General features: G+C 35.8%; 1 protein-coding gene across 6 annotated transcripts in view; it reads right to left on the bottom strand.

Annotated features, from left to right (window-relative positions):
* ANKS1B (ankyrin repeat and sterile alpha motif domain containing 1B) overlaps window positions 1-22,707 on the bottom strand; it is a 422,022-nt gene that overhangs the window by 212,303 nt on the left and 187,012 nt on the right. For all 6 annotated transcript variants that reach the window (XM_063396248.1, XM_063396245.1, XM_063396246.1 and 3 more), the window contains exon 13: window positions 418-998. In XM_063396248.1, coding sequence (XP_063252318.1) covers window positions 418-998 — 581 coding nt within the window. The remainder of the gene's footprint in view (window positions 1-417; window positions 999-22,707) is intronic.

The raw sequence follows: 22,707 nt of genomic DNA, 5'->3' as shown, positions 1-22,707 counted from the left end.
TCAACTCTCTATTGCTGCCATTTTCTCCTGTCTCTTGCTGATGGGCACTGCCATGGTGGAAATAATTAGCAAATATTTAAACAATAGGCACAGTTACTAAGGATTTTATCAATATTATTATTGTCAGCAGTGAAGGCTTTAGTAGACAATAATGTCAGTGCCACAGAAAACGGCAGAATTACTTCTGGTTAGCTTCATTCGCTAGGGAAACAATAGACTTTATTGAGTGGGCAGCATTTGAACAGAAATGCCTTGTATTTTGTGCCAGCTGTCAAACTCCCATGCAGTACACTGTGACATTCTCTCTGAGGCTTTGCAGTGTGGAAGATTCACTTTTTATTTTGTCTCTGAAACTGAAAACAGTAACAGTAACAGTCTTCACAAGGCCACAGCACTTAAAAAATGAAAAAAACTTACTTCTTCCCATTCAGATGTGAAGGAAGGTGTTCTCTCTGAATTCCCTTTGGAACACTGTGGCTTTGGTGTGGGTTCACTCCAATTGCTTCTTGCTTTTTTATCACTTGGTGGATGGGTGATAAGATTAGAATCAGATTTGGAAACATTTTTGCACAAATGCATTTCCAGCAAGGTCTTTGGTAAAGATCGTATTCTGCCTAGCGTGCATGCTCGCTCCACAAATCCCCCAGTGGTAATAACCCATTGTTCACTTATCCGTGGCGTGCCAACCAGAGTATGATTTTCTGCTGGTTTATTTTTGGTATGAAATATGGTTCTGTTTACAATTGGTGGCTTTTTTTTCTTAACAGGATGATCAGAGCTGCTTTCTTTCTGTAGCTGTATCTGCTGCGCTGCGCTCTTGCTCAAAACGCTTTTCTCCAGTGGCCCACTGCACAGGTTTATTTTGCTGTACAGCTGGAGAGGATTTTCAGGTGGGTCACATGCAGGTGATGATCCATGAAGTAAACCTGCAAACTGCTCAGCAGGGTGTCCCTCAAGAAGCTCACTTTCAGTGGATGTTTCACCCTGGCTACGTTGATCTGAAATAAGAGAGTACCTTGTAAATATAAAAGGGTGATAAAAGAGTGCAAACAACAAAATTCTTACTCCCCTCAAAATTAGTTTTTAATGCTTCTTGGCATGTTCTTATGCAAAGAAACAAAAGACAATTATGTTATGAACTGAATTATTATTCTCTTAAAAAAATCTTAAACATATTTTATCATGACTAAAAGGTCTGCTGGTTGAAGAACAGGCAACAGTGCCATATATAAATTCCAGGAAAAAACAAATTTCTAAGATAAAATAGGCCGTTGCTATTCCATCAATTTGATGATGTCTCTTTTAATTTGCTATTGAGTTGAAATGTGCAAAAATTACACAGTTTAGTATGATGAATTAGGTAGTTAGTTTGTAGGTGGTAAAATACATGAAGAACCATAATTGTCAGGAGTATTCTTAGTAATTTTTCTTTTTATAGCCATTATAATAATAGTGAATTTACATACACTATGATGCCTTTTTACTGACAGTCTCTAAGAAATAGATCTGAGCGTTGTTTATATTTTTGGGAACTTTTGAGAATAATAATAGTAACCATTGGGAAAAAAGAACACAAAATCAAGTCTTATCAAACACGTTTTATATGTAACTTAGCACATACATACACACAAAAAGCAACCACAGAAAAGTGCACTTCTTTGGCAAGGTTTAAAATGGATTATTAAAATTTTACAGCTCTTTTTTACACTTGTTGTTGAAAGAATTAGGAGGGGAAAAAAAAAGGAGGCCTGCACTGCCTCACTCAAACTGTTGGTGTGGTTAACATCCCTCTATCAACACGGCATTAAGTCAGCATGTTCTAGTCAGAATAACTGTCCCTACTAATGGTCACATCTCTATAACTATTTCATTACAGATAAATCAATCTCATTCTTTCTAGAACTTGTATGTTCTAGATCAACTCCAAGAGTAGGACTGTGTGCATAGCAGTAGCTACCACAAAAAAATCAATCATAGTGTCATGGCATAATGTGCAAAGATATTGAACAGTTTTCTCCAATTAACTAAAATATCTGCTGGCAAAAAAAACCAAAACAATCAAATCTCAAAATAACCTTTCTAAAAGAAAGCAGTGCTTGACTTTATGAATAACAGAAGAAAGACTTTGGTGAGTACTTCAAAACTTCATCAACTCTTTTACTAGTCAGCAGCTTAATATATAAAATTAAATGTTTTTCTATATATGATAAAATTCTAAGAACCTAAGAAAATACACTTTTCTTCTTTGAGAAACAACTGACTAGAATATACACTTCAGACATTTTGCAACCAAAAAGATGTGCGGTGTTATGGAGAAAGGTTAAATGTAGGACAGAGCTTAAGGGATCAAGAAACCCAGAAGAATTTGGTTTAGGGGAAAGATTCAGGGGAAAAGGAGGACATGGGGCATTCTCTGATTTCTGGAATAAATATAAAGTTGCTGATTTATACATAGATCTGCAATTTTGAAGGTGAATTCAAAATGAGGAATAAATTATGCAAATAATTACTAACTTTGGTGGTTTTGCTTTACATGAAAAACTCAGTAGCTGAGATTCTGCTCCAGATTAAGACCCCTCAGTTTTCTACATGGTTAAGAAGCATGTTAGCTCCCACCATAGTCAGAGATCAGATTAATAAAATAAATGGAACCTATCACTCCCTGTACTCTGTTAACTGGGTTAACTACACTGCCAGTGACTTATGGGAGACAGCAATCAGTTTGTGTTCAGATACCCACATTTATATATCTCAGTCATTAACTGAATCCTATTTTGATGCTACAGACAGGTATCCTATAGCTGTGTATTGAATTCATTGAAAACATAAATATTTTTGTCAGAACAAAGTAAACAAGGAGGAATAAGTCAGGAAAAAGAAAAGCTTACAGAGCCCGGATTGCAATTTCATTATTAGCTTTGCTACATCTATGTTACTAAATAGTATTGGCCAACAGCTATTAGCATCTGAAGAAATTAATAGGCTCATGTCAAGTTAAACTCTCCTCCTTCTCAAGACAGAGCTGGCCCATCCAAGCAATTGGTGGGAACAGTCCCTGGTCTCAGCTAAAACCTGCACTGTGCCTGGGCAGCTTCTAAGTGGGTCTATTCAGTATTGGCCAAAGACTGGCAAAACCCAAACAGTTTAAGAGTACAAACTGCCAAGCACCAGTGGCATCTCATGCCCTGATTTTGCTGAATTTACTGCTGTAAACAAAGTAAGTTCTTACTGAGAACCTCAACTCCCCTGTGGCAAATAAATACATGTAATGACCACTAGAGTGTGTGTCTCTTACTTTCTAGCAGTGTTGCAGTGACAGCATATCAAAACATTAATTCTGGTTGTTTTGATGGTCAATGTGACAGCAGTTTACCATGTATTCAAAGATTCCAAATGTATTGTATGAGCTTTCTCCAGCATGATCTTTCTCAAGTTACTGTACTGCATACACATAAGTATATATATTCTACTTTAGATATAACTTTCATCTTTAAAATACCCACACAAATACTTTATAAAAGTCGGGAAAAATTAAAACAAAGATTGCTTGTGTAACCATTAGTCTTCTTATGTGTTAGCAAGTACTCTATTTCACTTTTTATAAGCTCACAATGAGTTTTCAAAAATACTGTGTATTTCACTTAGTGTTCAGAAAGAAGTTTGCTTAATGAAGAAGCTCCTCAACATTTTCATTGTATCATATAACTGTTCAGTTTGGAAAAGGCCTCTAAGATCATCAAGTCCAACTGTTAAACCAGCACTGCCAAGTCCACCACCACCACCAATCCATGTCCCTAAGTGTCACGTCTTCACATTTTTAAAATATCTCCAGGGATTTATATTCTTTTTGTTCAGTAAGAGTGGTCTTATTACCTATTTATTGCACAGCATCTAAATTCTTCTTTGAATATCAAGATCTTTAACAGCTTCTTCAATTTTTATGATGTCCATTATCTAAGAGGTACACAAATATGAACTCATCTATCCTTCTAAGGTGAGACTGTAATGTGATATTACACTAATTTGAAAAATGGGGGATAAGGCACAAGGATACAGTGCTGAAAACATTCAACTGTTTGGGCATCTGATTTGAGACTCCTTAAGATTTTCTTTGTTGAGCATATTAAACATTTTTTAACACAGAATGTTTTTGAAGCCTGTTTACTATTCATTTCAGTAGATCAAAAAATAGTAGACCTCTAATGTGTCAAATTCGTCACTCAAAAACCAAGAACACAGTTAATGGCTACTTGGATAAGCTTTGGTCTGTCTTGACCAGAGTAACAAAAGCTCTGGCTGAGACAGAGTATTCTCTCTGTTGCTGTCAGCTGCCTCAGCTGTTACTTCTTCTCTTTGATATTTTTCACTTTCAATAAGAGCTTCATTAATTATGTGACAAAGTAAGCAAAGATCTCATAGCTATGCCTTCTTCACCTCATGATGCTGAGCAATGCAAACCACATCTATACCAGGTAAGAAAAAAGACTGGGGCTGTCAGGAAAAAAAAAATTCCATGTGATCATGACGAAGGCTAAGAAGCAAGCAGCATTGCATACTGCACTGCAGCCCTAAGACAGGTTATCCAGAGTGGTGCCATCTGCACCCTTGGGCACTTTCAAGACCTGGTTAGGAAAAGACATCTGATCTCATGATGACAGTCCTGCTCCAAACAGGAGGATGCACTAGAAATCCTCCAGATATCCAACAGTTTAATGAGCCAATTATAATTCTGGATCTTCTGGCTTTTGAACTGATAACTGTTAAGGTTAATGCTCTTTGAATACCGACTTGTATTATTATTTTAGTTTCTTAATGTAGTTAATGTTTAATACTTTTTAAGTTCAGCAAATATGAAGAGCGTAGAGATGGACAATGGTACTGCTCCAAATAGGTAAGTAGCCTAGCACACCCTGTCATATTCTAAAGAAATCATAGAAGGAAAAAAAATAAACCATACCACAGATAATCATAAAATAATTTTCTAGAGCACATTTTTCTTTCTTATTCCAAGTTAGTATTTGTTGACCTAAGACCTGAAACATAAGATGTTAAATAACTTCTTCAAACCATTATCTAAAAATGCAGAATCATTGTTCATGGGAATATCCAAGATCTTCAGCTCAAGAATTTAAAGAATGAAAAGCTTTACACAGGATAATACCACTATTATACCCTTGCTAAAATAGGAAACTTTATAAAAAATTAAATCCTAGCTTTTAATAATTCCCCATCTCTGAGAAAGATTTTTTTTTATTGTTGCACATTTCTGTCATAAACTTCAAGAAAAGTGATACTGAAATCAATATTTCTCCTGAGGCTTGGTAGTAATGCACAAAATGTGATATTTTATATATTATTTTCTGGTTTTAAACATATCAAAATAATTCTTATTTTGAATATTGCTGTGTATTGAAAATATCCCATGCTATTGAATCTTTTATTAATTCATATTTTTATTTCTTATTGTTGTTCTTATTATTGCAACCAAACTAACTGGCACTAAGAATTTATATAAACAATTGCATTACATAGGTCTCTACTCAGTGAACAGTCATTTAATGATGCCAAGTTTTTCTTCTCACAGGCATTTGAGTAAATGTTGTGAGAAGGAACTTTAAGATAAAGAGGGTGGGAATACAAGGGAACAGGAGAAGTTCAAGCTCTTGGACTCAATCCCAGTGGAGAGAAGCATTCAGCTTATAAGTATTTTTTTTCTTTTTGCAAGTACATTTATTTTTGTAATTAAAAAAGAACCCTAACAGAAAGAGATCTTGCTTCCTTACCGGATACTGCTTTTCTTACCACTTTATCTTTTTACTTGTAGCTAGTATCATAAATACCAAAACATAAACAGATGTCATTTCTACAGAACTTTAGTGCACGTACAGCCTATCCATCTGAGCGGATTACTTCTAAAAATCACTGTGATACTGCCATATCTGTGTTACAAGGAAAACATTTACATTTGGAACTACAAATAAATTCAGTTATGCCATAATCTCAAAGCCACAGATACATATTGCTATTATCACCAGTTTATATACAACCAAACTGGTATTTAGGCAGCAGATTGCAATTCAATCAGCTATTTATTTTCACACTGATGCACCCCAGCACAGTTGCTTCACTTGTGGTACATATATAGAACACTACAGAATACCATTTCTCACTTTCAGGATTTGAGAGTTATAATTTACAGATGCTTCATCAAACAGATATTTTTTCCTGATTCTGACTCCAAGACTGCAGAGCACATCAAGAAAATCAGAAGCATACTGAATACTGTGAATTTTGTATTCATGTAAAATTGGAAATTGTCTTATTCACATTTGTATCTCAAGAGATTTCATGTTCCAAACTAAAGTACATTCAGGAGAATAACAGTTGTTAATAACACTAATGAATAGAGCTGTAATAGAAAAATTATAATGACAGAGTTAGATCTTTAACAGGCATTGCTGTTGCCATGGCACAAAATTTCTAATGTAAAATAAAAATCCACTAGAAAATTGTTTTATAGCTATGGTAACAACTGTATTGTGACATGATTATTCTATTCAAGTTTTGTCTTCGTTTGATCCAGAAAGATGTTTTTAGCATTACACTTTGCACATGTGTAATATCTGCTCAAAAATGTATTCTCAACTCCCTTTTCCTCACATTCAGTTGACTTCTAAAACCAACAGTCAGAACTGAGTAATATTTGGAAACTACCCTCTTATAGAAGGATGGGTAAGCATATTTGCATAGTAAAGATTGTTTTGCAGGCACTAGAATACCCTCAGTAGAGAGGATATCAGTTGTATTGCCAAAGTGATAAAAAAAGGGATGATCAGCAAGAAAAGGTGTAAGACAGAAAATTCATAGAATTTGAAAACAGAAGTAGCAATATTCAGGAAGGCATTATTTCACATAGCAAACAACACTGTGCTCTGACCAATCTGCAGATCCTTGATGGCAGCACTTTGGCTGCAGATATCTTAGATGAGGCAGAGCAATGTTTTCTCACTCAAGTACAGGTTATACTTTTACTGGGAGATAGAACAACAAGATTACTAAGCAAGTAATGAAGACTGTGGGCTTCTACTGTCACCAGCACCAACGCAGAAGAGGAGCAATAGTGTCCATCCAGATTGCAGTTTCTTATTCTCCTTATTCTCCTTATTCTCCTTATTCTCCTTATTCCTAAATCTGGAGAAACCACCAGAAAGTGGTTGGCTGTTGATGGTCTCCAGGCTCTGTGCCCAGGTTCCAACACTGCCAGCTTCTCAAAACCCATTCCCTTAGAAATCAGAGTGAGCCTCTCTGTGGGTTGGGAGTTTGCTCTTACAAAACTGCCAATTCACCCCTTAGCGTCGCAGTCTGCACTTAACTCTGTACTGAGGGGTTTTATTGCCTCATTGTCTCTACCTTCATAATTTCACTGTCCTCATCCATTTCACAATGACCCATCGGGAATGGGAAAGGTGAGAAAGATTTTCTGGGAAAGATATCTCTATATGGAGCTTTCTGAACATTGCCTGCCAGCAAAGAAAAAAGCTTTGGGTGAGGAAGGATATTAGGCAGTTATTACTGCTAATTCCAACCACATTATAATGCCTAAATGTAGTCCTTGCCCAAATTTACAGCAATAGCAGTGTAATCTGGTACAAACAGTTAATTTTATCTCTTATTGAGCGGTTTTGTCTCTTCTGTACATCTGCAGATTTTTTTTTTTGATACATGTATATTCTGTGTTTGAGGAGGATATAAATGTAATTTTCACAATCACATAAAGGGTTAACATTTTACTGCAAAATTCAACGCAGACAAAAATAAAGAGCTGCAGCTGCCACCTCCATAATGCTGTTTCCATGAGGATTTCTTTCTATGTGACTATATAAGGCATGGTTCCTAGACATCTTAAAGACAGACAGGCTCTCATGACCCATCACATTTTACAGCACAAAATTCCGCCTTATGCCTGCCCATGAAAACAAGGATTCTTCAGAAAAATAACATGTTAACATTTTTATGGACTAAAGGTATCAGACATAAAATAATGGTTAACATCAGGTGAAATACTGGATGAATTTGACACTCACATTCAAGCTAAAATTCTGCTGGAATGTTTCAGCTCTGCCATGCAGCAAAAGTAAAAAGAAATCCTCTCAGTGTGTGTTTGTAACTTTCAGTGAATGTTTCTTAAGAAATTCTGAGAGTTGAATGCCAATGGATGTAAAATGTAATTCTGCGGAGAGATCACACAGAGATCCTGTGGGGATCTTTTTATCAGCAGAAAGCAGTTGAGTGGGTTGTTGCTGTGCTCAGAAAGTACATGTTAATTTGACAACGTAGTACAGCAGGGCAGAGAAATACAAGAGGACAACTTGGTGACACTTAACAACCAAAATCAGTGCAATGCAATATCAATGCGACAGATGAGCTCTTGAAACCACATCCTTTTGCTGAAGACTGTAAAAAAAACCTGTTACATGTTCCACTCCTGGTATTTCACACATCACATGCAAAGAAGGAATGACAAATTCCTCCACCAAGTGGGAACAAAACTTACTAATATTCAGGGCAAAAGGAACTGTAAAAAACAGTGGATGATTCTCAGAAGACTGTTTTACAAGGAGACATTGCACAACAATTTCATTTAAAAGGAATGATTTGCCCTAGCAACAACTCAGTTTCCGCCAGCATGAGACAAGACCAGAAAGCAAACAAAGTGTATGTTCTGTCATTTGCACTGACCATACACTTCTCTTTTCTAACCTCCGTATAGAAGATATTTCTGAGCAGAGCAGTATTTTTAAGATACTTCAGCTTGTCTCTTTCATCATTCCACATACAAGATTATCTATGCTCTTTTTCAACTTATGTTTCAAATCCAGAAAGAATGGCATTGGTGTTTTCATAAGAAATAATGTAAAATAAAGGCCCCCTACCCCAAATGGCTTCTTTCAGTTTTGACTAAATATCTTGTTAAGTCGAGGGGATAAAAAGTGTACAAACACTAATAACTAAAAACTAGAATGAAATTTCAGTTCTAGATGTATGTACATACACAGTCATGGAAAATTACATTCAGATTTTCAACTCTATGTGGAACATTCACTGAAATTTTACATAATTGCTTACATGTGACTGTATTGAAACTAATCACAAAAAATCAGTCTTTTAGTAAGCTTGCAGCTCACCACATCTTCTAGTTATAAATACTGATTGGGCAAAATAAGAGAATAAAAAACAAATTAACTGGATTTATTTTCTCCTAATGATTTATTTAGCGGTTGCAAATGTCAGAGGATAACCATTAAAATTCTTTTGAAAAGTATTTTTAAAAAAATGTTCTTAAAAAAATCTACACAAATATGTGCAAAAGAATTTAGCTTAGAACAATAACTTTCTGGGCATATTTAATATCTCTAAAAGTTGTTTACTTTTCACAAGTAACTGTATTTACTTTAAAATCAGTATTACACACAGGATGCTTAAAAGAAGATGTGAAAAGAAGGTCAGAGATTCAGGTGGCTAAATGCAGACATGTATGGCCATTTTGGACACTATAGGGTATCCAAAGTGACTGCAAAGGCTGACAGGTGTGACACACAACTTGGAACCCCTTTTCTTTCTGGTGAAGCAGCAAGAGGTCAGAAACAGCATTTGTAGTATCCAAGTTGGTCTAGACATCTGGTTTGGCACTTGAATTTTTTCTTAGAGGTCAAAGGGCAGCAAATAAGGAATACTGAGGGTAGATGTATACAAAACATCTCAAAGAATCCCTTACTGTAGAATAAATAATTTCATGGGTGCATATACCCACTTCAGATGACTTACATATGCTTACTTTAAATAGGAACTGAAAACTTGCTACTATTTTAAGTAATGATTGTTGATACTTCTACCAAAATAGCCATCAAGTTAAGATGACAGATCACCTGACTGCCACAGAGCATGAAATGTTGGCTGACACCAGATATCAGTTTAGGATATTTTGGAAACATATGTGCACTTGGAACGCGGAATTAACCTGCTTTAAATTAACTATGACTGCTAGGAGAGCAGCAGTCACGGTTAGCAGTCAATGTGTAGCTTTATTAAGCTACTAGGATGCAGAAAAGCACTTGCTCAGTTTTGGATATGGTTAAAAGGAGCATTAGACTACAGTGCTCAGACATGGAAGAGCAGTGAAAGACTATTACAAATGTTCATGCTCCACCACAAATGATACTTTACAGAGATCTCTTACTACACAAAGACGGCCAAAAAACCAAATATATTATTATGAAAACCTGTATGAATCATCAACTAGTGGCAAGACAGAAGCTCCCACAGAGACTGAGAGGCACAGTATGGTGTAATTAAAACCCCTCTTACACAACAAGCTGGAAAGTCATGCAACACAAATGCTACACATAGAAATGCTGAATCATTTAGCTTCTGTTAGGATCATATAAGAGTTAGAGGGCAGAGTTTCATCTACTGAATAGCTGTGGCAACAGAGTACATTACCACTCACCCTGCTGCTCTTCAAACAGAAGGTATAACTGAGCAGCTCCAGGGCCAGAGCTAAGTGTAAAATGGTTTATTTTACTTGAGACGGATTAAAAGTTCTCACAGAAACCCTTCTGCTGAAGCCATATCTGGGAACACTCTACAAAAGAAGTGCAATGACCCACAGGTGTTGGTCACACCTTCAGCTGCTTTCACAGAATTCTGACATTCATGAAAGGATGTTATTCTCTGCAGAGAAAGGGTCAACTGTTCTCTCTGAAACACAGCAGGCAGATATCCCCCAAAGGCACCAAACAGCCCTGCTTTTCAAGTATGCTACATCTACTAAGAATAATATTTTCTTGAGTAGGGATAGTATTGTGCATGAGGATAATAAATATTAGCAAGGTCAAATAAAGAGGACTAATTTATCAAGATGGTACAGCTTTCAAAAATATCCTCCAGACCAGTAGGAATACATACATAAGTTTGTTTACGAGTCCAGGAACTGTAAATAGGAAAACAGAAACTCTGTTTAAGGGATCAGAAAATATTTGTGGGAATGATACCATTCTAGTCCCATAATTTAAAGGCCAGATTCTGTTCAGCTAACAGTCTGATCAGAATACTAGGAATAATAGATGGTAGAAAACTCTTCTTTACAGAAGAACCTGATCCAGTCATTGGCACATCTTTAATAAGTAAATGAAACTTCCTATGTAATTAAATACTTTAGATTTAGAAAACACCTTTTTTGATCATGAATTATTTACTTCTCATCTACAATGCTTCAAGACAAGTGGTAACAAGTTCATTGGGGCCTTAAACCAGATACATGTAAAGCAAGGCAGGCCTAGAATGTTGTTATTGCTTCATTCTGATCTAATTTATTATATTACGCTTGATATCATCAATAATTATGTTTACCTGTGAACTAAGGTAAACCTCAAACCAGGCAGATCTGATCTTCCTATCATTTATGTATTTCTGCTCTTTAAGTAAGTGTGCTTACATTTCACCTGAGGAGACAATAGATCATGGAAATCTTGTTTTGTAGACGTATAGATGGGAAGAATCTCCATCAACAGGGAAGTTCCTTGAAAAAGCAAGGTGAAGAGATACAGCAAGTCGTCTAACTTACCAAACATACCCAAGAGAAATGAGAGTGAAGTACTTTGTTATGTCAATCATAAGTAACAAATAATTGCAGAAACAATACTATGATTATTTTAATTAGCATATTCTTCATTTGAAATAAATTGGAAATCAGACGATCATGATCTCCTGAGAAATTTAAAACAAGTCAATTTTGCTCTCTTTCTAAAAGCAAACAAGCATAACTAGCAGCACAACATATCAGACAGCACTGTAAGAGATATACCAGAAAAAACCCTGCAGACGATTTCTTTCTTTTTCTAGATTTTATTGTTAAAATAATGAGAAATTACCATGAAAACATTATAATTACTTCTCTGATTAAAAGTGAGCAAACACTTTTTTCTTGTAAAAATAGGAAAGTGAGAGAAGAAGGGATGGCAGACAGAGAACGGGGGAAAAGAAAGAAGCCATTCAAATGACCACAGATAGTAAAACCAGAAACTCTTGATGAGACTTTTAAATTACAATTGTTCCCAAAAAGGACTTTTTTGTATGCACAATATAATTTTATGTAGGTTGTTTTTTCGTTTTTAATTAGCTTGCAAAAATCTCATGAAGATACAAAGACAAAATGTCAAGTATTTAGACAATGCTTGTTTCCTGAAAGCATTTTTATGGAAGCACCTATTATAAAGAAGCACAGTAAAAAAAAAAAGTAAAGATGGTCACTCCTGAAATATGTTTCCTTGAAAATTATATTGTTTTTAGCATTTGAAATTAAGTTAGTCAATTATTCCTTCTATCCCCACCAACTTAAATGAAAGAAGGCTGATGAGGGTGGTGGGAATAAATGACATGCATTAGGTATTTTCAAGGAACTCTTCAATGAACAGGTAGTCAACCACCACATGGGACATATATACTGGCCTCTTTCTAGCCCAGTTAACAAATAACTGAATTTTCTTCAAGATTTTGTATGGAAAAGAAGGCACTAGGCTATTAAAATCTTCTCAAAGAATACATGGGGGCCAGAATTCAAAGTAATTGGGACAGCTTCAGTACTCATAAGCAAAGAATAAATCTGCACAGATGAAGGAGACATATATACTTTTGGTTTTGGTGGGGGTTTTTTGGGTTTTTGTTTGTTTGTTTGTTTTGTGTTTTGTTTTTGGTTTTGTTTTTGGTTTTGGTTTTGGTTTTGGTTTTGTGTTTTTGTTTTTTTTTTAAAGCACCTTCCTTTCTTCCAAGCATAGCTTGGACAAATTTTAAAAAACCCGAAAACCATCTACACATATATGACGATATACTATGTGTTTCCAAACCAAAATTAACTGCACAGATATGAAAATTGATCAGTGAAGTTTAAAAGCAAATTTTAAGTGGAATTTGACTTAAGTTCACCTTGCAGTCAGACTAACAATATGAAAACTAAAAGTCTGCAATTTGTAAGTTCTTTCAAATTATCTCGAATCAATCTGAACTTCAATTGTTTTTTTCATTTGATAGAATCCCACAACATGCAGTAATCATCACTGAGAAGTACAGAAGTTTCAATCAAAATAACTGCCTGCTTCTTAAAAATGGCATTTTTCTTCTACATCAGGTAAGCCAAATTTCTGCTGGAGCCAGCACAATGTTTATCACACCAAAGACAAATATTCAGAATAAGCCAGTAATTTCCAAGGCCTGATTCTTCTTTCCAGCTTCTGAAGTCAATTAGTGGAGGAAGACTATTAAAACAGAAGGATCATCACACTTGTATGACTTCACAGTCCTCAGGTGAAGGGTGGCAGAGCAATATTCTTCCCCTACATGGCTAATTCTTTAAGAACTCCTGTGGGAAAGTAAGAATTCTGGACTTTGTGATATGAGTTCTTAATGTATCTTGGCAGTTAGAGAGACTGACTCATAGAAAGTAAAAATATTTCATCTTCATTGTGGGGATGGAAGCACTGCTGTACATTGAGATGTGAAAAGTCTGTGGCGAGGAGGTGATCTTTCCTCTCTACTGCACTCTGGTGAGACCCCACCTGGATCCAGCTCTGGGGTCCTCAGTACAGGAAAGACATGGACCTGTTAGAGTGGGTGCAGAGGAGGGCCACAAAAATGATCAGAGGTGGACCTCTCCCATCAAGACAGGCTGAGAGAGTTGGGGTTGCTCAGCCTGGAGAAGACTGAGTGAAGATATTATTGTGGCCTTTCAATAATTAAACGGGAATTAGAAGAAAGATGGGGACGGAATTTTTAGTACAACCTGTAGCAATAGGTCAGGGGGTAATGGTTTTCAACTAAAAGAAGGTGTACTCAGACTAGATATAAAGAAGTAGGTTTTTATAGTGGGGTGGTGAAACACTAGAACAGGTTTCCCAGAGATGCACTGGATGCCTCATTGCTGGAAACATTTGAGGCCAGTCTGCATAGGATTTTCACCTGGTGTAGTAGAAAGTGTCTCAGTGCATGTGTCCAACTCACCAGTGTCCAACTGGATGACCTTTAAAGGTGCCTTCCAACCCAAACCATTCTATGAATTTTAAAGTTATGCATCAGACAAAGGTTTCCAGTTGATTAAAGTGGACCAGAGCTCAAGGCAATGCTGGCCTGTCTTCTTCAGAAGACAACAGGTGTAGTACAATGTCTTTTAGAAAAACACACAGCAGTTGGTAACACAAAATCATGAATTTAAGCTCAGAAAGTGCCATTTCCATCTGCCCTGCACATAACAGCACAGAATAATGAGGTTCATCTCCCTGAATATATCTGACACTAAGACACTAAATTTGGAAATCAGTTTTCAGTTTTAATCATGGAATGGTTCTCTCACAAATAAGTGTCTATTGAAGTATTTTTAAAAGGCAAAGTCCCTATAAACTCAGTTTATTTCCATTTCACACCACATTCATATATGGAATATACAAATAGGCTGCTTGAAGATATATAAAAAAGAAAACAAACAAGAAAAAACCAGAAAACTGAAAAGAAAAGCTACAATACTGGAAAATAAAAAATATTCTAGAAGAGTAAGCAAGAAAATGAGAGTGGAAAAACACAGAAGTCAAAGGGGAACATTAATTACAGAGATACATATATTAATAGTTCTATATGGTTATATATATATTAATAGTTCCAGGGAACTCATACCAGAACTGCACTGCTCAACAAGTGCTTTCAGTCTTCTTGCTACATCTCTCTCCTGTCAAAAATCTCCTTTGATCAAAATATTGAAATTAGACATTTCTGTCTTTCCTGTCTGCTATATTCCTTGTCTATATTATCACAGCCACAGCAACTCTACATTACTGCCCAGGTACAAGCTGAAGATTTCAAGTATTTGTTGACTAGACACTGCTCAGTTTGCTGTTTCTCTAGAGATGAAGAGAATTGCAGGGAGTTTTTATTTTTACTGTGCGTCTTGCCTGAAGTCAATCATATTTAAATGCAACTTTTCTCACACAAATAACAATGACATTATTTCCTGTGTTATATTTGATTTTCCTGCTTTAATTAAACCCATGGATTTGTTATTGACAATTTCTGTACTAAGTTATAATAATGTTTTCACTATCATGATCACAACAATCATGGGAAAACTTATGACAAAATCAAGAAGAAATTTACAGTAGCTAAAGTACCTTTGAAAACCTGTATGCTGAATCAATTAAAAGGACGAGAATAACCCCAAATAGCTTTTAGTTATTAATTTTAGATGGGGTTTTTTGTTAACTTTATTTTGACAGATGCCTTTTTTTAAAAAATAATGAAAGCTTCCTCACATGTTTAGCTGTGCCGACAGTGAGTTTTCTTAGCATATTCCATATTCACTCAGCAATCCTTTCAGATATGCCATATGGGAAGCTCAGCCATGCTGTTCTGAGTTGTAAACCAGGTTGTAAAATCAAGGCTATTCCTAAGCAAAGAAGTCATTAAGGCAGAATTTTTTCAAAGTCATCAGACACCTTCTCAGTCCTTATATACTTATTTCTTTGGTGTGCAATCTTATATATGGCATGTTTTCACTCCTGAAGGAGGATTAGTGTATTCCTGGCCCTCAGATAAAAGTCTGGTGTTCCAAGTGTTTTCTTCAATCACTCTAATTTTCCAGAACCATTTGAAAACAAAGAAACTACATCCCAAACCAAATGAAAGAGTACAAAGCTCAAAGCTGGAAGCCAAGCTTCTGGCATAGCTGGATGTAGGTACCAAGGTTATACCTGATTCCTGGACTAACACAAGGAGAAGTCACCACTTTGGGAGAATTGCAATAATATCTGAAAAACTAAGGGCAGAGGAGGCAAAGTTCAACCAAACAAGTGAAAAGAAGACAGAAGAAGTTAAAGAGAAGGAACAGAATACTGAAATAATTTTTAGCCTGTTCCATGAACCTATGCCATTCTTGTGAAGAGCTGGCCTATACTGGACAAAAGAAAACAAAAATTAAAAACCCCAAACACACATGCACATTACTACACAGACTTTTATTTGCCATCACAGATACTGCAAATTGGAAGATACCAATACATACGTACAGAGAATGTACTTTTCCTTCTGCTCATTTTACAGAGAGAACTCCAACCTAAAAATGTGAAGCTTCATTCTAAATACCTACGAGATTAGAAACATATTCATGGAGACTGTACACCTAAGAAAAAGATTGGGGTGGATTGAAAAAAAGGAAAATATCTTTAGCAGGTAAAGAAGTCATTGGGTTCTATCACTTTAAAGAATATTACAAAATCTTAGGATGATTTCAGTCTTTTCGCTATACCTTTCAGACTTTTGACACAAACATTATTTGATGAGCTAGGAAATGACACACCCAATCAACTGCATTTTTCAGAAAATGGAAACTGCTAATATGCAGATCCAATGTTTGTGATAGAGCACAAGAAAAGTTTGGAAGTGTTATGCATGAGATTATTATTGTTCTGCTTCCTCTACAATTTCAAAGCCAGTAAATACAATTAGGCTCCCACATACTCTTAAATTAAATGTGTGAATGAGAGAGACTTCTTTTTCGATTTCAGGTGTATACACTGTGATTGATTTGGAAGCATTACCCATGACTGACTGTGAGGTGTGGCTCTCCCTTACACACCTTCAACACCACTAAACTACACTAACAGAGCCTTTACTGGGGCACCCCCAACAGCATCAGGAGTACTTAACTGACAGCTGTGAGAGACACCAAGAATAATCTTCCAGATGTAGTAGATCATCTCTCAGATCCCACCCAGTGGGATGACAGTGGGATGGCTGGCAGTGTCATCGGCCACATTGCTACATCTCCAGTGGCCTCCAAGCATTTACTGCTCATAATCCTGTCTCCACCCTGAACCTTTCTATCTTCTTACAAAAGAAATTACCACTATTTCAGTGGGAATACTGCAGATCTGTCAGCTAGTACGTGGCAATTTTTTTTTTCCATAAATCTGCCATCATGAAAAATTTCCACTCTCCTAATTAAAAAGTAGTTTTCAAGGTAACAACTGTTTTTTCTTGAGAATGGAATGGTGCTTTTTTGGAAGATGTCTGCACACGTGACACAGACTAGCTGAATAATAATAATAATACTGATTCAGCTACATTCACTAATATGAAGCCATTTTGTGTTGACTTTTTTTTTTTTTACAGTAGAACATTCAAAAGCTCCTAAATTAAAACTATAATAAAGATTTTACAAAAATAGAAAGAAACTTGATTTTTATATAAGCCACTGGAGAGGAATTAATTTTCTTGAAAGAGCTCAAGTATTTATTAGTATTTTACAGACTGTCAAGAATCACACAAATCAGGAGATTAGGATATTTTAAATTTATTTCTGAAGTAAATTTTTTTGAAGTATGAAGGAACAAAAATCAAAAATAATTTAAGCTTCTAGTCTTAGTATCAAACTCAGGCTGAGTTATAAAAATCACTGAGGACAGCTGTGATGATATAAAATTTACTGTGTACCAGCTGTTCACTCAAAATATTAAGAAATTGTCCCTTCCAAATATAAATTGTGGTATCCAAACTACTTGATGTGGTAGTTTCCCATCTACTAAGGGAACATAAGGTTCTTCTCAACTTCTAGATACAAAAGAGAATAAATAGACTTTATTTATATAACATAGAAAATGTATTCATTATCTGGTTTAAAGGCAAATTTGCTTCTGGTCTGAAAGATGCTCTCACTGTCAAAAAAAAATTAATAAGTTAAAACTACTTTGAAGAAAATAAGAGTATACATTGAAATTCTGTTAAATACCCCTCTGCTCTAAGTATTAATGCAAGTGTACGCTAGAAACAAACTCTGCAACATGAACACTTCAGAACTGCCTTGTTTAATGGCCTACAGAAAATTCAGGGAAATCACTTTATTGTAACTTAAATACTTTTGTTTCCATCAAGTTATCTAATCAGAAGTTAACATTGTAGCTGAATCACAACAAGGGGGAAAAGAGGTGGTAGGAAAGGTCAGCAAGAAGGAATAAAACCAGAACTCCTTAAAGAGACATGAGACGTGACCACTCAATAGCTACAGTGTTTTGTACAGAGCAAGGGAGCTTTAAAAAAACCCTACTTGGTTGCAAAAACCTTCCAATATCATTACAGTGCACTGAATACACTGTGAAACTTGCTTCAACCCTGAGCAAATTAACCCATGCTATGCTGCATTTTAATATCAGTTCTCAAGCTAGAGGCAGTTTAAAGATGGAACAATTGTCTTTAGCAGAAATATTCTCAACAATTAAGTAAAATATCAGGGCTGCCAAGAAAGACTTAAGGGAATTAGGCTTTGTCTCAATTTGTCTATCATGCACAGATATCTTTAAAAATACCAACCTCTTTATTTTTAATTGTCCACAAGAAGAATGTTTTAAATCATTAAAACCCACTATTTTTCTTAATGGAAGACTTTCTAATTAAAGCAGAACTGAATGAAGAAGAAAACACTGTAGTCCAAAGTAAAATCTGCTGTATTGTGACTCAGGAACTACTCCTAGCATTTTCAGTTGTTTAACAGGTGAATTTCAAAAATCAGTTTAATATTAATTGGCCTAAATTTTCTCAGGTGTAATAACATCAATCCTTCTAAAAGGCTTTCAGAACTGCTTAGGAAAACAGCACTGTGGGAAAGCCAAGTATTTATCAGCATCTTTTAAGATGTTGGTCAGACTTCACCATAAACCCTGAATTTTTCAGAGGTCCTTTAAAAATGCTTATACTGTGGTTTTATACCTCTCTAATGTTTGTAGGAATCTTTTTTAATATGAAAGGAACTGAATGTATGTGAAAAAAAATTTAACTACAGAGTATACATGGCATCATTACATACACAGTAAATTGAAATATTGGAGAATGTTTTACAAAGCCCTCTGGCTATAATAATGATGCGTTACTCCTAGGCACACACACTTCAAAAGAAAATGGTTTGGTTTAACTCCAACAGAATGAATTTAAAATATTTAAAAGATTTGAATGATTAAATATGATTTTGCAAAGCATAATTTTTCACACAGTATGATACAATGAATTTAAATCAGAGGCAGATGGTACCCAGTATTCTCACTGAGAGGACTGGTATGTCCAACAATTTAGTATATTTTTCTGTTTAAGACAATCAGGGTCTCTAGGATCATCAAAAGTTGTTTTATATTGGAAGGGGAGCTATAAATATGGTGTTCACTTAAAACATTTATTTACTGTGCAACTGTACACAGAAAAGTAAAGAGAAAAACTGCACCAGAAGTCTGCAATGTTGTCCTGAATGTCAGGTTCAATTAAATACCTTGCCTTTTTATGATCTTTCCCACAGCAACCCATCTAGGTTTTAGACTTCTATTCATTACTTTTTTTTTCTTTTGGTAATAAAAACTACATTCATATTCTTTAATGCTGGCAAGAAAATCTTCCCAAAAATCCCCAAATAATCTCTGCGAATATAAGCTTATTTCAGAAGCTGTGGCTGGCTCAATACCTATGACAGAGATTGCCACTAACCATAGAGTTTTCTAAAACAAAAGCAATATTTTTTGAGAAGAGACATTTTCAAGAAATCATCTATGTAACTAGGCAGCCATTGAGTTTACTGCCTAGAACCTGATATGATTTAAGGTCATCTGAGTAACCTACAGAATTTATTTCCATATGAAAAGTAACATCCCTTGAGATTTTATATCTGCCCCTGTTGTGAGGGCTAGCTTTAGAAAACATGAGAGCTGAGAATCTATCAATCCAGCTATCAAACTCCCATTTAAAACACTGTTCCTGATCTTCCTGCTACACAGCTCCAGCCTCTAAAACAGAGTATCAACCCTGTGCCACGCAGCCTTTCCACATTGCTCCAAGTTATGACCCCAAACCATATCACCTGCCTCCTCCTCTCCTACACATTTCATCTTTCCAGAAACTGACTCAATTCCTACGCTTTCTTACACTTCTTATCTAATTACCCTACCAAGGAAGGATATCGATAAGCTGAGATGCACTGCTATGGAAAATTCTTTATCTAACTCTGAATATAATGCAATGCAAAAATAGAAGCCCAGGTGCAAGATACAGCCTTCTATGTGACTGTAATTTTTGTCTGTGTAGTGTGCTCTCTCAGGACTAACAGGTTCTCTAACTAACTATGGTTCTACAGGTTAATTGTTTCTATTTCCTGAATTGCTGAGTTATCACACGTTCATTGTACAACACTGAAATATCATGCATGAAATGGAGACAATACTGACCTCTGTAAGATGGTATAAGAAATAATTAATAAAAATACATGTTTAAAACCCAGACATTTTTCCACTTTTACTACTATCATTAAAGATTATTCAACTCTCTTCCAAGCTGTTTCTTTACCAAATGCCATCTATTTGCCATTGGATTGAGAAGAGGAAGACATTTATATTACCAGAGAATTCTGCTTTTTTATTTCCAGGTCTCTCTCTTCTGGGTTCTCTAGACCCATTGTTCTTATTCCAATAGTTGCTAAAACTTAACCAAGAAGACGTTTGTGTTGTACCAAAATGTCATTTGTATTAACTACCATCCATTCACTTCAGTTCCAAGAGCAGACTGAGACTCTCGTGGAATAATACCACCACTAAAGGCTGCACACACCCAGGATGGGGTCACTGCATCTAGTCCTGCCTACGAACAGGCAGTGTTGAGAACACTGGTCTGAAGAGTTCAGAGACCATCCGTAGACATGCCATGAACTGCAGGTCCCCAAGCAGCTCCTCAAAACCAGAGACATACAGTATGCAAAAACCCCCAGAGCTTGCACTGCAGTAAGCTGGCAGGAGAGATCAAGAATACTTTAGATTTCCTTGGGTCTTTTATGCATACACAATTCTTTATGTGAAAATACCCAGAGGATCCTCTGCCATACCTAACATTCATGAAGCTGTTCCTGACTAATCCATATGGTGTGAGCATCTGCCACTTTTCAGTATAATATTCATTTCCAGAGTGTTGCATTTCCCACAGATAGCATGAATGACTAAAAAATAATAATTTTGCGATAATTCTGCTTCTGGGAAAACACAAAATGGTGAAAAACTGACATTATCTTTGGTATTTGCAAAGCCTCCCGAAGTGGATGAATGTATGGTATACTTCATCAGCACACATTTAAGAACTCTATTTCTTATCAGGAACATTTGCTTAAGGAGTTTCTTGAAAGGAGGGGGCTGGTCTCTTCTCCCAGGAACCCAGAGGCAGGACAAGAGGAAATGGCCTCAAACTGTGCCAGGGGAGACTAGACACCAGGAAGAATTTTTTCGCTGCAAGGCTGACAGCACTGGAACAGACTCCCAGGAAGCTGATGGAGTGACCATCCCTGGAGGTACTCAAGAAATGAGTGGATGTGGCATTTAGTGCCATGGTTTACTGGGCATGGTGGTGTCCGGTCAAAGGTTGGCCTTGATGACCTTGGAGCTTTTTTCCACACTTAATGATTCTATGACTGTGAGGACACAAATGTCTTTAGAATGCAAATCATGTAATGGAACTCTTCTGAACTAGAGTGCATGTTTGTACACGGTTTAAATGCAGTTTATTCAGTTTAAAAATACTGAAAATTAAATAAAGTCATAAATCAAATTTTGTTTGTTATTTACATTTGAGTACAGACTTTTTTTTTTAAATGTGGTCTGCAAGGGATTAGTCAAGGTTTTCCCCTGTAGGACGTGAATTCATATTGAAATCACAAGTATAAAACAGATTTGTTCAGTCTGCAGATAGAAATGGCTAATAATATGATAAAAATCCAAGAGCAGTAATTTTGCTGTCAATTCTATACCATGGCAAGTACTCCTAAAATAGGCTGGACATTTCTTATGTTAATTAATAGCATTTTTTTAGAAATTGTGGAAAACTATTCTTTTTTTTTCAAGAAAAAAAACAACTTATTTTGACTTTTTCTTTTTTTCCAAGAAAAACACCAGGTTTATATCTAATTATGCATATAGATAACTTCACTCATTCAAACTGACCAGTTAATTCCAGCTTACATTTGTGTGAGCAAAACCAAATGGGTATGGAACTGGTACACGGATTGCTGTCTCTCTAGAAACCGTTTTCCTCTGATACTAAAATAGCTACAAGGCTGGATTTTCAGTTTAGCTGTAAGTGTTACAGAAGACACACCACTCCCACCACCCCCACAAAGAACGGACATTTTATACAAGCAAAAAGCAAAATCACCACATATGTTAGCAAAAGGGCAACTTTCAAATAACAAATTAACTCTCTACACAGTTATTTAGTACCAGAGATATGGCTTTTTAATACTCACACCCAGGCTAGCTATGTTAAAAAAACCTTGTGTACAGCCCCTGCCATAGTATTTTATTGTTTAGGAGACTGTAAAATATACAAATGTAAAATCTGAGGACTTTGTAAAACATTCCCCAATTTTTCAAATTACTATCTATATAATAACACTATGTATACTCTGTTATACTAGAGATCATTGTGATGATGGAAGATGGGGAAGGAAAAAACCCTCAAATCCATCATGTATCCTTCAGGTACCAGAACTCTATACTAAACAAGTGAGCTAAAAGCATCCGAGTGCCTTATCCAAATGTGCAGGAAAATTATGCTCCATTAATTTATGCCAAAATCTCATTTTATTTTCTTCACCACTAA

This window comes from Prinia subflava, chromosome 4, assembly GCF_021018805.1.
Source record: "Prinia subflava isolate CZ2003 ecotype Zambia chromosome 4, Cam_Psub_1.2, whole genome shotgun sequence".
NCBI lineage: Eukaryota > Metazoa > Chordata > Aves > Passeriformes > Cisticolidae > Prinia > Prinia subflava.
Note: the sequence above shows the minus strand (reverse complement) of the source record. Positions and strands in the feature narration are given on the sequence as shown.